Source organism: Coffea arabica, chromosome 1c (assembly GCF_036785885.1).
Source record: "Coffea arabica cultivar ET-39 chromosome 1c, Coffea Arabica ET-39 HiFi, whole genome shotgun sequence".
Taxonomy (NCBI): domain Eukaryota; kingdom Viridiplantae; phylum Streptophyta; class Magnoliopsida; order Gentianales; family Rubiaceae; genus Coffea; species Coffea arabica.
Genome location: NC_092310.1, coordinates 5,225,874 through 5,239,228, shown reverse-complemented (window position 1 = coordinate 5,239,228; position 13,355 = coordinate 5,225,874). Strand labels below are relative to the sequence as shown.

Below are 13,355 nucleotides of genomic sequence, written 5' to 3'. Positions count from 1 at the left end.
ACTAGTTTATTTAAATCCTATGATATTTTTGAGTGTTGACATCAGGCCGGTCAAAATGAGTAGCAATTTTCACCTGAATGATCTGCCAGCTAGTTGGGATGATAAAATCAGATTGGAAATTGTACCTCTTTTCTCCCTAATTGTTAGCAAGTAAAAGAAATTTCCGAATGAGCAATTTATAAGTTCATGACTTGCAAGAACATTTATTTACCATCCTATTTGTACCATGCCCAATGGGTGAATTTACAGTCCCTTTTAAGTGTGACAAATTCAGTAGCAAAAATTCAAAATATGGACTTCATTCTCTGAAAGTCAGCCAGCAATTTACATAATCTCTGTTGAACATCTGAGGTTTACATTTCTATCCTCCCAGTCATTTTTACAAACTGTCAGCAATATCAAAATTATAAAACCTAATCATGTGCCCCACCTGCCTATAATTGTCAACAAAATGAGACAAAAGTCCATCCAAAAATAAGCTGTTATCTACAAGCCTCCAACTGTGCTGGCTGTTTACCTGAAAATAAAAAGGGGGAAACAAAACAGTATTAAATCACCAATATGGCAGATCTTGGAAAGGGCAAAAAGAACTGACTAACCTTCTGTAAAGAGAGACTACGTCTTGGTTTAACTGTGATGACTCTAGAAACAAATCACCACAATCATTAACATCGACATTTTCCATCTGAAAATCTTCTTGACCCTGACATCCATTCCATTCAAACCACATCTTTGCAATAGACTCCTTTCTGAAGCAAGTTAAATGGTCATCCTCTTCTGGAGAACCAGAGGCAACCAATCTGTAGGTGTACACTTTCCTCTGTTGCCCAGGTCGAAATGCACGTCCAATTGCCTGGCGGGTGACTGAGGGGTTTAGATGTATATCCAGTATAATAATGCGTGATGCTCCTACAAGTGATATTCCTTCACCACAAGCTCTAATTGATCCGAAAAAGACTCTAGCGTCTGAAGAATTATTGAATTGCTCCATGCAAGAATCTCGAATTTCAGAATCTGAGTCACCAGTGATCACAAACATTTCTTTTCCAAGACTATAGTTTTTAACTTTCACAGTCAGTCTCTCCAAGAACTTTAGAGGGAGAAGATATTGACTGAAAACTAGCAACTTCTCGCCAGTGGATTCACATAGCTGGAGAAGATTTAGGTAGAATTTGGCCTTTATTCCTTCAGTCTCTTTCAGTTTCTCCAACATTAGATCAATCTTCTCCACATCAACCCTATCTTTAACTCCAGAATACATCAAAAGTTTCTTCAACTGCGGGTGCACATAGATAGCACTTCCTTCAGAGTTTATTTTGAACCTACTTTTCAGTTCCTTCAGCTCTGCAACTTCTTTCTTTTGTGCACGGCTGAGTTCAAGAAAGACAGTGAAGTCAACTAGTCCAGGTAGTTCATCCAAGAAATCTCCCTTGTAGTAGTGAAGAACTTTGCTTGTCATCTCCCGCAGATCTTGAACGATATTCACTTTCCTATTGAATTTCTCATCTTCAAGGAGCGTGCACTCCACCAGGTTATAGAAGTCATCATCAGAAAACTTTGCAATAGAACTCCTCCCGCTTGATATTTGTACCTTACTCAAGATGCGCCTTTTAATGACTTTAGGAGTCCCCATTTTCAGAAACTTTGGACAAACAAGATTCAAAACATTGAAGACTTCCCTGACATGGTTTTGATAAAGGGTGCCAGAAAGTACAACCTTGCGAGGTGTCTGTACCTGTTCAAGAGACTTCAAAATATCAGTGTTTTGGTTTCTGGGAGTGTGACCTTCATCCAAGATAAGAATAGAAGGGCAAGTTAACAATATATCCCGACATCCAAGAGTTGTTTCATTCATATCCATGTCACATACAATCAAAGCAAACTGCGCATATCCCAGAAACAAAATGCTTCTTTCGTTTGCCCATCTCTTCAAAATTACTAGCTGCTGACTCCTACTTTCTGATTTGGATGAGTAGAGATCATATAGCGGTATATCTTCCACTTGCCATCTCTGGAATTCTTTCTTCCATGTTGATATGATTCCCTTTGGCAGTACAATCAATGGTCTTGCAGAAGGATATTTAGCCATGAAACTCTGAAGGAAACTAATGATCATAAAAGTTTTCCCCGATCCTGGGGCATGTGCCATTATACAACCACCAGGATGATCTGTCACCAAGTTGCTTGTCAGAAAATTGAACCCCTCAACTTGATGCGGTTTCATTACCTTCCGATGCCGTGGATGGACAGCAACTTCTGTCAAAGAGTCTTCATGTTCAACCCATCTAATACTTTCAGGAAGGATTTTAGTTTGCTCAAGGCCATTTCGGAGGGAACGTTCATATCTATAAGTTCTTTCACTCTTTTTGGCCTAACAATAGAAAAGAGTAAGAGAAATTGAATATCCAGAACCATTGACATAGATATCCATTTACTTCACCAAAGGAAAAATCTAAATTAGCAAATGAATACAGAGCAACACAAAAAATCAATTTACATAGGGAGCATTGTACTTAAAAGTTTACTCATGTGCAAACTGTGAGCAAAATTTGCATTACATGCAATTGGAGATTTGGATATAGAGATAAAAGCAAAATTTGAAAAGAGGGAAACAAAAGAAATAAAAGACCATAAGCTCCATATCTCATCCTACATGGTCAAAGGTAATTTACTCGATGTGTGCAGGTCCTCTTGGAAGCTTCTTCAAGTCAAGAACTGCAGCATGTCAAGCTTATTTGCAAGAAACATGTAGAAGTTGGTTTGTACCAATAAATATGTAAACAGATGGAGACAGAACTAAGTGTGTGATCATTATTGTGGATAACAAGGTCAACCTTATATGTGCATATTTGTGTAAGATTCATTTTTAGGCACTTAAAGGTATATGCACATAAGGTAAGAACGAGTGAAGTACTAGTATAGCATATGTGGAAGTACCTTTAAACATGCATTCCCATTATGCAATTGTGTACATGATGGAAGCTTCATGTTTTCACTGAATGAAGCTACTTCTCAGACAATAATCAAATCACAAGAACAGGTATGTAGTTACTCCCAACTAAGCAAATAAAGGACAAGAACACCAACGAAGCACAAGACAGAGCCAAGAAAAACCAAACCTTTGCATATTGATACTCAATTATGGTTTCAATCCCTCTCTCAATCAATCCACAAACTCGGCAGACAGAACCTATATCATCTTTCAAGATGAATGAATGATCACAATCTTCTGCACCCACAATGGTGTGCTTATCAGATGAAGAATCTACAGCAGTATCCTATTGACATCAAACAATAAGTTGATGGTGAGGAAACTTTGATGGGAATACAAGCACAAAACAGACAAAGCCAGGAATAACTTTGTAATAAAGGGCTACAGTATATTGATTTGCCTTAAAACATAGGAAGGCTGTACAGGTATCCCTTAATTGTGTAGCAAAACTCCAGTTCTTGGTCAAGACACCAATTAGCTCTCCAAGTGCAGAAAGACATCTCAAACTCATTTCATCATTGTGAAAAATCAAAGGTTTTTCGAAACTTTAGTGCTCTCCATGTCATTCTTTCAAGGTACTATGTTAGACAGATATGTGACTAGTGAAGATACTTTTCTTATCAAAACATGCAAATATATTTTAATAGACCTTATGTAACATTACATGCGGCTGATCTTCTTCCTTTTTCTCTCAAAAGTTGTCTGTGATTGAATGACCACAGGCAATGCTGAGTCATGTAAGATGCATCAAAATGCAATGTTTGAGACTACAATCAAACCATGGCAAGAAGTTTGAGATGCATAAATCTTATCAGCAGTTTCAGTTGCTATAGTTAATTCAAAGTCAAATTAAAGCACCTTGGAACATTCTAATGCAAATGATAGCTCGTTCCATATACTCCCCAGACCACCATACTCAGAATCATGTTGGGGACTGCCTTCCTCATGTTCTGCATCACCCTCCACACCAACATACACACCTTTGTCTTTCTCAACTTCAGAAATTTTAGGTGAAACAGGAGCATTTGCCTTTGTCTGCCTCTTGTCCTCCACCATTTCAGCCTTAGCCTCTGCTCTGGGATTTAAACCATTATGCTTCTTAAGCTCAGGTTTATCACCAAGGTAGGAATTTCCTTTTCCCAACTTCCCTTCTTCAGCACACTTTAGATTCTGCAATGTGAAAATTAGACCATTTAATGTTTGAGGGCAATAAAGGGGACAGGAGGGAACACGAGTTTAATTACAACAAATTCAGACTCACAAATTAGATGGAAACCCAATGTAACATGTAGAGAGAAATCTGAAATTATTCACAAACTCAACTATTGCTTGATCATCAATATTGAAGGATTATTGAAAATCAATTACAACTTTAGCTTTCTTGAGATCAGCTTTGCCAGCATGGCAATTCTTTTCCTGTTCTGAACCTTGGGTCTTGAGCACAATCTAGATCATAAATACAAATATGGCATCCTTTTGGTGTCTGAGGCAAGAAGTAGTGTGATTACAACAAAATCAGACAAATAAATTAGCTGGAAACTCAACACAAGAAACAAGGTACTTAATCATTAAAAGACACACAAAAGAAAACCATGACACTATTCAGAAATTCAACTATGTCTTGATCATCAATAAAGAAGGACTGAAGAAAACCCGTTACACGTTAGTCTTTCTAGGTTCATTTTCAACAGCATGGTGAACATTTTCTCTTCTTAATATTTTGGTCTTCAGTGCAATCTAGATCCTAGAAATGAAAATGACACCTTTTACTGTTTGGGAACAAGAAATGGGACTATCACTTAACATCCACATGAAAGGACTGAAGACACAACCAATTACACCTTTATCTTTCTGGGATTCAGTTTCACCAGTGTGGCAAAAACTTTCTCCCATCAATCTTTGGAATTCTGTGCAATTTAGACCCTAAAAATAGAAATGACACCATTGAGAGTTTGAGAGCAAGAAAGGGGCACTAGCAGACCAATGAGTATTATTACAATAAAATCAGGCACATAAATTAGCCGGAACATGCAAGAATAGAATAAATTCAGAGAAACACTGAAGGTATTTATAAACTTAAACTTTCATGGGATCATCCATATGGAAGGCTTCATATCAACCACTTACACTTGCAAGATTGCTACCATGGCAAGATTTTTCACTTTCAAACTTATGGTCATCAGCAGCATCTAGATCCTACAACAAGAAAATAAAACTGTCATTTTCTAGGACAAAATTGCAGACAAATGTGTTCCTATTACAAGAAAAACAGACAAATAAATCAGCAGGGTAAAAAAAAAAAAAGAATATAAGGTACTTTATCATTGAAAGAACATGTAGAGGCAATTTAAGTTGTGCACAAACTTAACTATCAGTTGATCACGAACGGGGAGTGATTGATGAGAACCAATTACTCCTTTATCTTTCTTAGGTTCATTTTCGAGAGTAAGACAAACTCTTGTTGTTTTTTGGTCCAATGTGCAGTCTAGACCCTAGAAATGGCAATGACACTACTTTAAGTGTTTGACAACAAAAAGGGGGGACACCAGTGGCCAAGTGAATGTACTCACAATGAGAAATCAGCTGGAAATGCAATGCAAGAAGACAAGGCACTAAATCACTGAAAGGACATGAAGAGGAAACAGTGAAGGTATTCAAACTTATAACTATCACTTGATCATCCCTGAGGAAAGCTTGATAAGAACCACTTACTTGTTCAACTTTCTTGAATTCAATATTGCTACCATGGAAAGAATTTTCTCTTCTCAATTTCTGGTCCTCAGCACTACTTTGATCCTATAATGTGGAAATGACACCATTTAGTGTTCCAGGGGAGGAAAGAGGACATCAGGGGACAAATGTGTTCAATTACAAGAAAATCAGACACAAGTTACCTGGAAGCAGAACATCAAGGAAACAAGGTACTTAATCATGACAGACAATGTAGATACAGCAGTATGTTGTTCATATTACTATTAATTGATCATACATATTGAATTGAGGTCTTGGAAACAATCAATGTTTTCTCAACCTGCATTCTTTATAAAGTGCTAAACAACTACAATAAAAGAGTATCACAAGTTTCAGGCCTCAATGTTTGTTTTTTGAATTATCCTATCTACCCTGTATATTCAAGTATCTTTGGCTTGCAAGCTTGATGCAAAGTAAGAACTCTTAACTAGTGATAAATTGTCATGATTCAAGCCTAAAATTGAGTTTATAGACCTAAATCACCCGGGGAAAGTGAACTTGCAGTTCAGATAATTCAAATTCTCTCATGCAAATTTTCTAGCAGGCTTTCTAAGCCACTTGAAGAGTATTATTGCGGAATAATTACTCCACTAAGCAAGAAATGCACAAGAGACATGAATGTTATGGATAGACTAAATGCAGCTAAAATTGAATTGTTTCAACTATCAAAAGAACCAAAGACTAATTGCTTCCAAAATTGAATTGTTTCAACTTTCAAAAGTACCAAAATACAAGTCATATAAATTATTCATTTTCTTTTCATGTCTTCAATCATCGTTTTCAGTACAAAGAATATCAAATTAAGGTGAACAAAGAAAAAAATTCATTTTCACAAGTAACAAGCTGTACAATATTTTACCATCACCCATTCCAGTCTTCATGCTGGCCAATTTATTGTTGGATCCAGAGTTATACAGTTTGAATGTAAAGAAAATTGTAATGCTTGTTAAGAAAGAGAAAAGATAGTGTAGTAGATATTAGCTAAGCTATTCTGCTTGAAATGGTCCTCTGGTGCCTATGGTACGAAACTGCAAAAAGTGTACATACAAAAATCAATGCCACTCAACTTCGGAGCCATATCTTTCTGGTACATACCCCAGATAAGTAATTGAAACCCGCTTTGGTGAAATTCTGGAAAAAAGTTTCAATGTACCTCAACATTATTTTGCAGAAGATTATCAGCAGTCTTTGCCAAATCAGCAACCTCATTAGGGCAAGAATTCTCGTCATTCTCAAAGGCTTCATCATCTAAGTCAATAACAGCAAGAGGCTTAGCTTCTCTGACAATCTCTTCAAATGGTTCAGACTCAACAATTGTACCATTATCGGGAGATTCCAAATCAATGATATCAGGCACAGAAGGAGGCTTTAAGTCCCAACCTTCTTTGCATGAATACATTTCCGTACCCAAACGCTTACGCAACATTGCAGAATTTGTTGAACCTAGAACCCCAAATACTTGATTCTCTTGAGCCAAGAGCTCCTCAATTTCCTTTGTTACACTTCCATATTTGTTTGACTGAAAATCTTCTTCACTGGGCCTCTTTTTTACACCAAGATTCCAACATTGAACAACAGGCTTTGTTGCAGAGCTGCGTGAATGACAAAAATTGTGGTCATTCTCAGGGTCTTCCTCGACTGAGTCAATGACAACAAGGCACTTAGCTGATGTGTCTATCTCTTCAGCTGGTTCACACTTGATAACTGTACCATTAGCTGGAGGTTCATCGTCATCCTCCAAATCAATAATATTTGGCATAGAAGGAGGGTTTGACTCCAAATCTTCTTTGGTTAAATACTTTTTCAAACGCTTACATGACATTGTAGAATTTGTTGAAGACAGGCACCCAAATAATTGACTCTGAGCTAATAGCTCCTCAATTTCCCTTGTTACGCTTCCATATCTGTCTGATCCAAAATCTATTTTTTTAGGAATCTTTTGTGTGCTCAGATTTTTACATGGAACCAGAGGCTTTGCTGCAAATCCATGTGAAATTAACTGATTCCTTCTAGCAATTAGATACTCAATATCCTTCTTCACATTTCCATATCTGTTGATATCCAAATCTTCTAGCAAATTGTCGGCAGAAAATGGATCTTCATGACCTAATACTGTGGGACAGACCTTCTGGTCCTTCCATTTGAAGTCATGACACCAACAAGCAGAAAAATTTCTGGAACTGCACTCTCCTACTTCACCAACTTTAGCCCTTTTCTGCTCCTTGGAAGTCAAACCTGTTTCAAATGTAACAAAAAATTCAAAAAATCATGCTTCAAGCAAAAGAATAAAATGCAAAATTCAACATGGTGAAACTTCTCCAAACATGTCACAACAATAAGTACGTTTTAGCTTTAAATTCTTTGCAAATTGAGCTAACATGGTGAAACGTTTCATCAGTAGAGCATCTTTTTAATTGTTTAGTTCATTGTGATATCCAAAGAGAAAGCTATCATAGTACAAGTTCAGCGGAAACAACAGATGCAAGAATTTAGAGTACAGACGTTGTGGGTAATTGTGCTCAGCAACTTAACAAGGTTAAATAAGATGTTTGAAGTTGCTCCAGAAAATCTTAACAGGGTTGGCTGCAGTTTTGACATACATATAAATATCAGAACCTTTTAAGAGTATAAAATATTATTGACATAAAGTTAAATGACAGGAACACACGTTTATGGATGATATAGGCAAGGAACACACACAACAGGCCTTAGAAGTTAGAATGCTTAAGTAAAAAATTACAGGGTTAAGTGAAAAATCAGAACATACAAAAAAAAAAGTATGCAAACCACTCAGCTCAATAAAACTGTAATTTAACTCCTTTAAAATTCACTGCAGCATAGTCCAAGTCGATGATGACCTTATGCATGGGATGCTGCAAGCAGCTAAGTGATCAACATATCTCCAATGGCTGATCCTTCCATTAATGTTTTACTACATCTTCTGCAACCAAAACCCTATTGAGGTCATTTTATCAAATTCAAATGTGCATGTGTGCTAGATTTCTAATTGTTGCATCTGGTTGAGCGATACAAGCATTCTTTAGTACTATGAACAAATACTGGCGTATGCAATTAAACTTCATTTCACCCTGCCTAACCATCACCAGACCTTTTGCAGTCTGCACGCCCTTCCTTTCTTACTTTTGAGTACAAAAGAATATTTGTTTCATATCACACTTCACAGAGCATTATACAAAAGGAAACCCCTAACTGAAAAACAATCCAAGGTTCCGCGTTGAATTCTCCTCTCTCACTGGAACAAAAGGACTGACATCATCTGTTCCAAAATGTTCAGAAGTCTTGTTACCTATTACTTTGTATGTTGAGAATCCTTCTAAGGTTACCTCAAAAAGGCTTAACACTTGAATTGGGATTTCAGGAATTAATGGTTTGGCAAATGACAATGGGGAACCAGTTTTTCTTTTTCTCCTTCTAGTTTTACCTTCTCTTTTAACCACCTTTTTATCTTCATTTCGTCAATAACCATTAAAATTACTTCACACTAGATATTCAACAGGGGCAATCTTATTGTTTCCATAAATACGGAATACTTTGAAGAGAGGCTATATTTTTGTGTGATAGATTGGCTATGCTTTCCAAAAGGCTTCATGAAAAATTGCCTCCACTGTCTATGATCACAATCCAATGCTCAGCATCACATTCAAATAATTAAATTTCACAAAAGCCAGAACAGTTTCTTTGCAGAAGTAAAAGTCCGTACCCATAACTGCGCAACTATAATTACAAAATAGAGAACCAACATATCAGAATTCAGAAATCCAACTGACAAACAACGGATCCTGACATTATACTGCAGTCCAATTGCTAGAATCCCGGAATAGAAATGCATAGGAATGACTAATGAGGCTGCATTCTCTGCCTTGTGTTTGCATTTTGTTAACAGAATTTGGATTCAACTCTAATTCACATTTAGACTAACCCAATTTTGAGAGCCCACGCACACAGCATTTGCGTAAAATACAATCTACACAACAGTTTACAAACCTTCCCCCCCCCTCTTTTCTCAAAAAAAAAAAAAAATAAAGAAGAAGAATAAGAATCTTGATCTCCTCATCTAAACAAACCTTTTTAATAGAATTGATTTACATGTTGAAGCATCACAGACTATTTTTAAAAAATTAATTATACAAATTCCCATACACAACAAACAAACAAATGTTAGAGCAAGGGTCAGCCCAGAGGTTAAGACACACTTTTATAGGCAATATGCAAGGGTTCGACTCTCGTTGCTACCATTGCACCACCCCATTATGGGGATGATAGCATGCAATATATTAAACCAGCAAGGAAAACACAAAAGAAAAGGATAAAATGCACCAAAAATTAACATGAGCTACATCAGGATATATTTGGGCCTAAGCACAGAGAGAGAGAGAGAGAGATTACCAGTAGTGATGGAGCTGAAGGATAGACGCCTTTTGGCAATTGGGGTCGTGCTACTGCTTTGTGACCCTTCAGACTTTGAGGCCATTTTGATCAATCAAGACACTGATTTTGGAAGCCAAAAGAGGAAGATTAAGCAGATGGATCAAATTATTGTCAACAAAAATCAACATTCAACATGCAAGTCGAAACTGACAAAATACAAGACCGAAAACGCACAAACACTATCGACTTCTTCTTGATTATCCTGATCATACTGACACACCCCAAGAGATTAAGCTCAGGTACACCCTTTAACCTTATTAAAAAATGGGTTCTTTTTGCTTTCTTATCTGAGCGTAAAAATCGCATGCATTCTGATTTTTGCAGACAAAACAGCTACTTAAAGGGGGAAAATGGATTCTTGATGATCACAGTAAAACCCCAAAAACTAAACGCCATTGAAGAAAAAGATACAAACTTTGAAATGAAGAGACAAAAGGGATGTCAAAATTCAAGCAAAGGAATCACCTTTTGGAAATTTTGAAGCAAGGTATGAAGAAGAACCATGAACAGGAGTGTAAAGAATTTGAAAGGAAAGTGAGAAAGACCTTCTGGAGAAAAATGACCAGCACAGAAGCGTGACTTTCTGACTCATAGACTAGACTTTCTTAATTTTTACTTTTCTCTGTTTTTTTATGAACCTTTGTTTTTATTTGGGTGTGCTTCCTTCTTAAGTATTGGACTTGGACCGTTCATTTTTCTTAAAAAAAAAAAAAAAAAAAAAAAGGACTCGGACCCTTCAGATGCCATGCTTTTAATTTCTCTTTGATGACCATTAAAGCTCTGTCTTTAGTCTCTTTCCAAAGCTGTATGTCAATATGTTTGTTTGTTTATTTCTTTTCAACTTTTGCTTAGCTTTTGGAGCCTTCATTATTATTATTATTTTGAACCCCTTAAGTATGGAAAGTGTCCCAAATCACTCCAATATGTTTTTCTTTTCCAACTCTCACTTAGCTTTATAGCCTTCATTATTATTATTTTGTACCACTAAAATAATAAAATTATGAACATGTCCCAAATAGTTAACACAAATCAGAGGACAGGTCAAGGTTTCCTGTCCTCTTCCTTTTTTCCTGCTTCAAAACCTCTTCCTTACACTATAAAATAAAAAATAAAAAGGATTGTATCCCTCCCCTGTTTACAGGGTTTGTCAAAAAAAAAAAAACCTAGGGTAAAAGCATACCTTTTTTTTTTGGTTCTTAGGAACTACTAACAATTTTTAACAATTAAGAAGGAATATTTGTGAGGTGAATACTGTACAAAATGATAGTAATTGGGGATGAAATGGTAAGGTGTTATGTATATAAAATGAAAAGTTAAATTAAGGACGTTAGGTATTCCTAAATTAAGGACGTTAGGTATTCCATTTTGGAAAGAAAAAAAAAGAAGAAGAACGTTAGGGATACCATTGAAATTAGTCCTAGATGTCAACTCTCACCACATCCTAATAAATGTTTTTTTTAATTGTGTGTCTTTGGCATCTCTTCCTTTTTATATTTTGGTCATTTGATTTTCTTTATTGATTTAATTTTTATTAGAATTTGATTTCATTAGGTACACTACGAACTAATTTTTTTTTTTTTTATCATTTTCTATCAAAACTAATCTTTTCTTTTCATGTTTCACAACTGAATTGGAATTCCCATATACATTACCTGAAAAAGCAGTCTTCAACTTAGATCTGATTCAGTAGCTACTGATTTACAAACAACTAGTAGCTTAACCTCAATCAATTTGTGCAAATTGAGTTTCCTTTTCTTTTTCTTTCTATTTTTTTTTTAAACGTATGGGTAGAGGGAAAAATGAAGATCAAATCTATGAAAGGAAGAGATTAATTTAAAGACCAGATCAATTCCAATAGCAAGAATACAAATTTAATACAGGAGAAGCTGAATAAACAGGGGACTTTTGATTGAATGGAAATGGTTTAATGACTAGAGCTTTCTTGACTGATCATTTGACTATATTGTCCAAACAACTGGACAGGTTAACTTGGAGTGTAAGCTATTTGTCTTGAGATGAGCGGGGCAAACATGTCTAGAGTTGATAATTTCTAAGTTTTATATGTTTATGAGGTTTTTTTTCAGCCACTAGATTTAACCGAGGAGGTATTGATCTAATGATTTAAATTAAAATCTCAAAAATTAGATATTCTAGATTCAATTCCCTACTCCCTTCTTTTTGTTTCTTAATCCCACACCTTTCTTATTATATAAAAAAAGGCAAATAATGGAATTCTTGATCCATTCATGGACTTTTAGAAGCTATGTATATGCAAGCAATTAGAAACTAGAAAATTTAAATAAAAAAAAAAAAAAACCGCCTATTGCTTTGTACATCTAATATTAATTCTCTTATAATTTTTTTAAAAAGATTTAATACATGAACTTTTTTTAAAAGTTTGTTAAGTTATTCTTCCTTGAGAATTGAAAGACTAGAAAAGGTTTTCTTTAATTTTTTTTTTTTGCCCCCTTTATGAAGATAAACAAGCTCTACCTTGAGTAAGTGGTAGAAAATCAACTTTTTATATATTTATCTTTTGATTAAATTACATCTTTGGAAGGCTACTTATAAATTACTAATTCATCTTTAAATTGATTCTATATCAATTCACTAGATGCCCATTTTCCACCTACAAAAATTGTAGAGGGTATCAAAATTGAAGGACTTATCCCGAAAATATGTAAAATCCCTATGACTTAACGCGCTTTTTTAAACTTGGGGTGAGCAAATGGACATGGTGAACCTATATTCTATGCTAATCAGGCGCCAATAGGGAAGGGTACAACATAAATTTGGAAATTGTATTCCTACTGAGTAAGGCACAACAATTATTATCACTAATAAAATCTGTGATTCATTTATTATACAATCAGTGGCTCAATTTTATTTTCCAGATTTTTGGCTTCAACCGATTAGGGATTTTTGTGGGTTGAGATGAATTAGGGATTTTTGTTAATTAGTCTAATGGTAGGGATAACTTATCCGATTGAGGAGAGATGGGTTGCAAGCGAAATGACAAAAAAATGCTTCAATCAAACTTAACAATTTAACATAGTGAGACCTCGAGGCATAGAGGTCTTAGACTTTTTTTTTTTTTTTTTTTTTCTGACAGAGTGCGTGTCCGGGTCAATTCTTACGGGGCCCGACTAATCCCACTCCGGCC

General features: G+C 35.6%; 1 protein-coding gene across 3 annotated transcripts; it reads right to left on the bottom strand.

Annotated features, from left to right (window-relative positions):
• Positions 1-301: 301 nt before the first annotated feature.
• Positions 302-10,854, bottom strand: LOC113736999 (protein CHROMATIN REMODELING 35-like). Of its 3 annotated transcripts, none has more exons than XM_072050778.1 (9): positions 10,658-10,854; positions 10,151-10,252; positions 6,897-7,978; positions 5,705-5,788; positions 5,120-5,188; positions 3,851-4,162; positions 3,120-3,278; positions 600-2,371; positions 302-517 (listed from the first exon to the last, which is right to left on the bottom strand). In XM_072050778.1, exons 2-9 carry the CDS (start codon positions 10,233-10,235, stop codon positions 514-516), a joined length of 3,567 nt encoding a protein of 1,188 aa, XP_071906879.1. In that variant the 5' UTR covers positions 10,236-10,252; positions 10,658-10,854; the 3' UTR covers positions 302-513. The 3 variants fall into 3 exon arrangements, with proteins under 3 accessions (XP_071906879.1, XP_071906921.1, XP_071906946.1); XM_072050820.1 differs by having other exon boundaries at positions 10,738-10,852; XM_072050845.1 differs by lacking the exon at positions 10,658-10,854 and adding an exon at positions 10,367-10,580.
• Positions 10,855-13,355: the final 2,501 nt, after the last annotated feature.

Excerpts from the sequence above, each read along its gene's own strand:
- LOC113736999 (XM_072050778.1), bottom strand. The coding sequence starts at position 10,235 with ATGGCCTCAAAGTCTGAAGGGTCACAAAGCAGTAGCACGACCCCAATT. Across the intron at positions 5,189-5,704 it reads AATTCAAGAAAGTTGAACAA|GATCTAGATGCTGCTGATGA; the intron begins GTAAGTGGTTCT and ends TTCTTGTTGTAG. Across the intron at positions 2,372-3,119 it reads TTGAGTATCAATATGCAAAG|GCCAAAAAGAGTGAAAGAAC; the intron begins GTTTGGTTTTTC and ends TTCTATTGTTAG.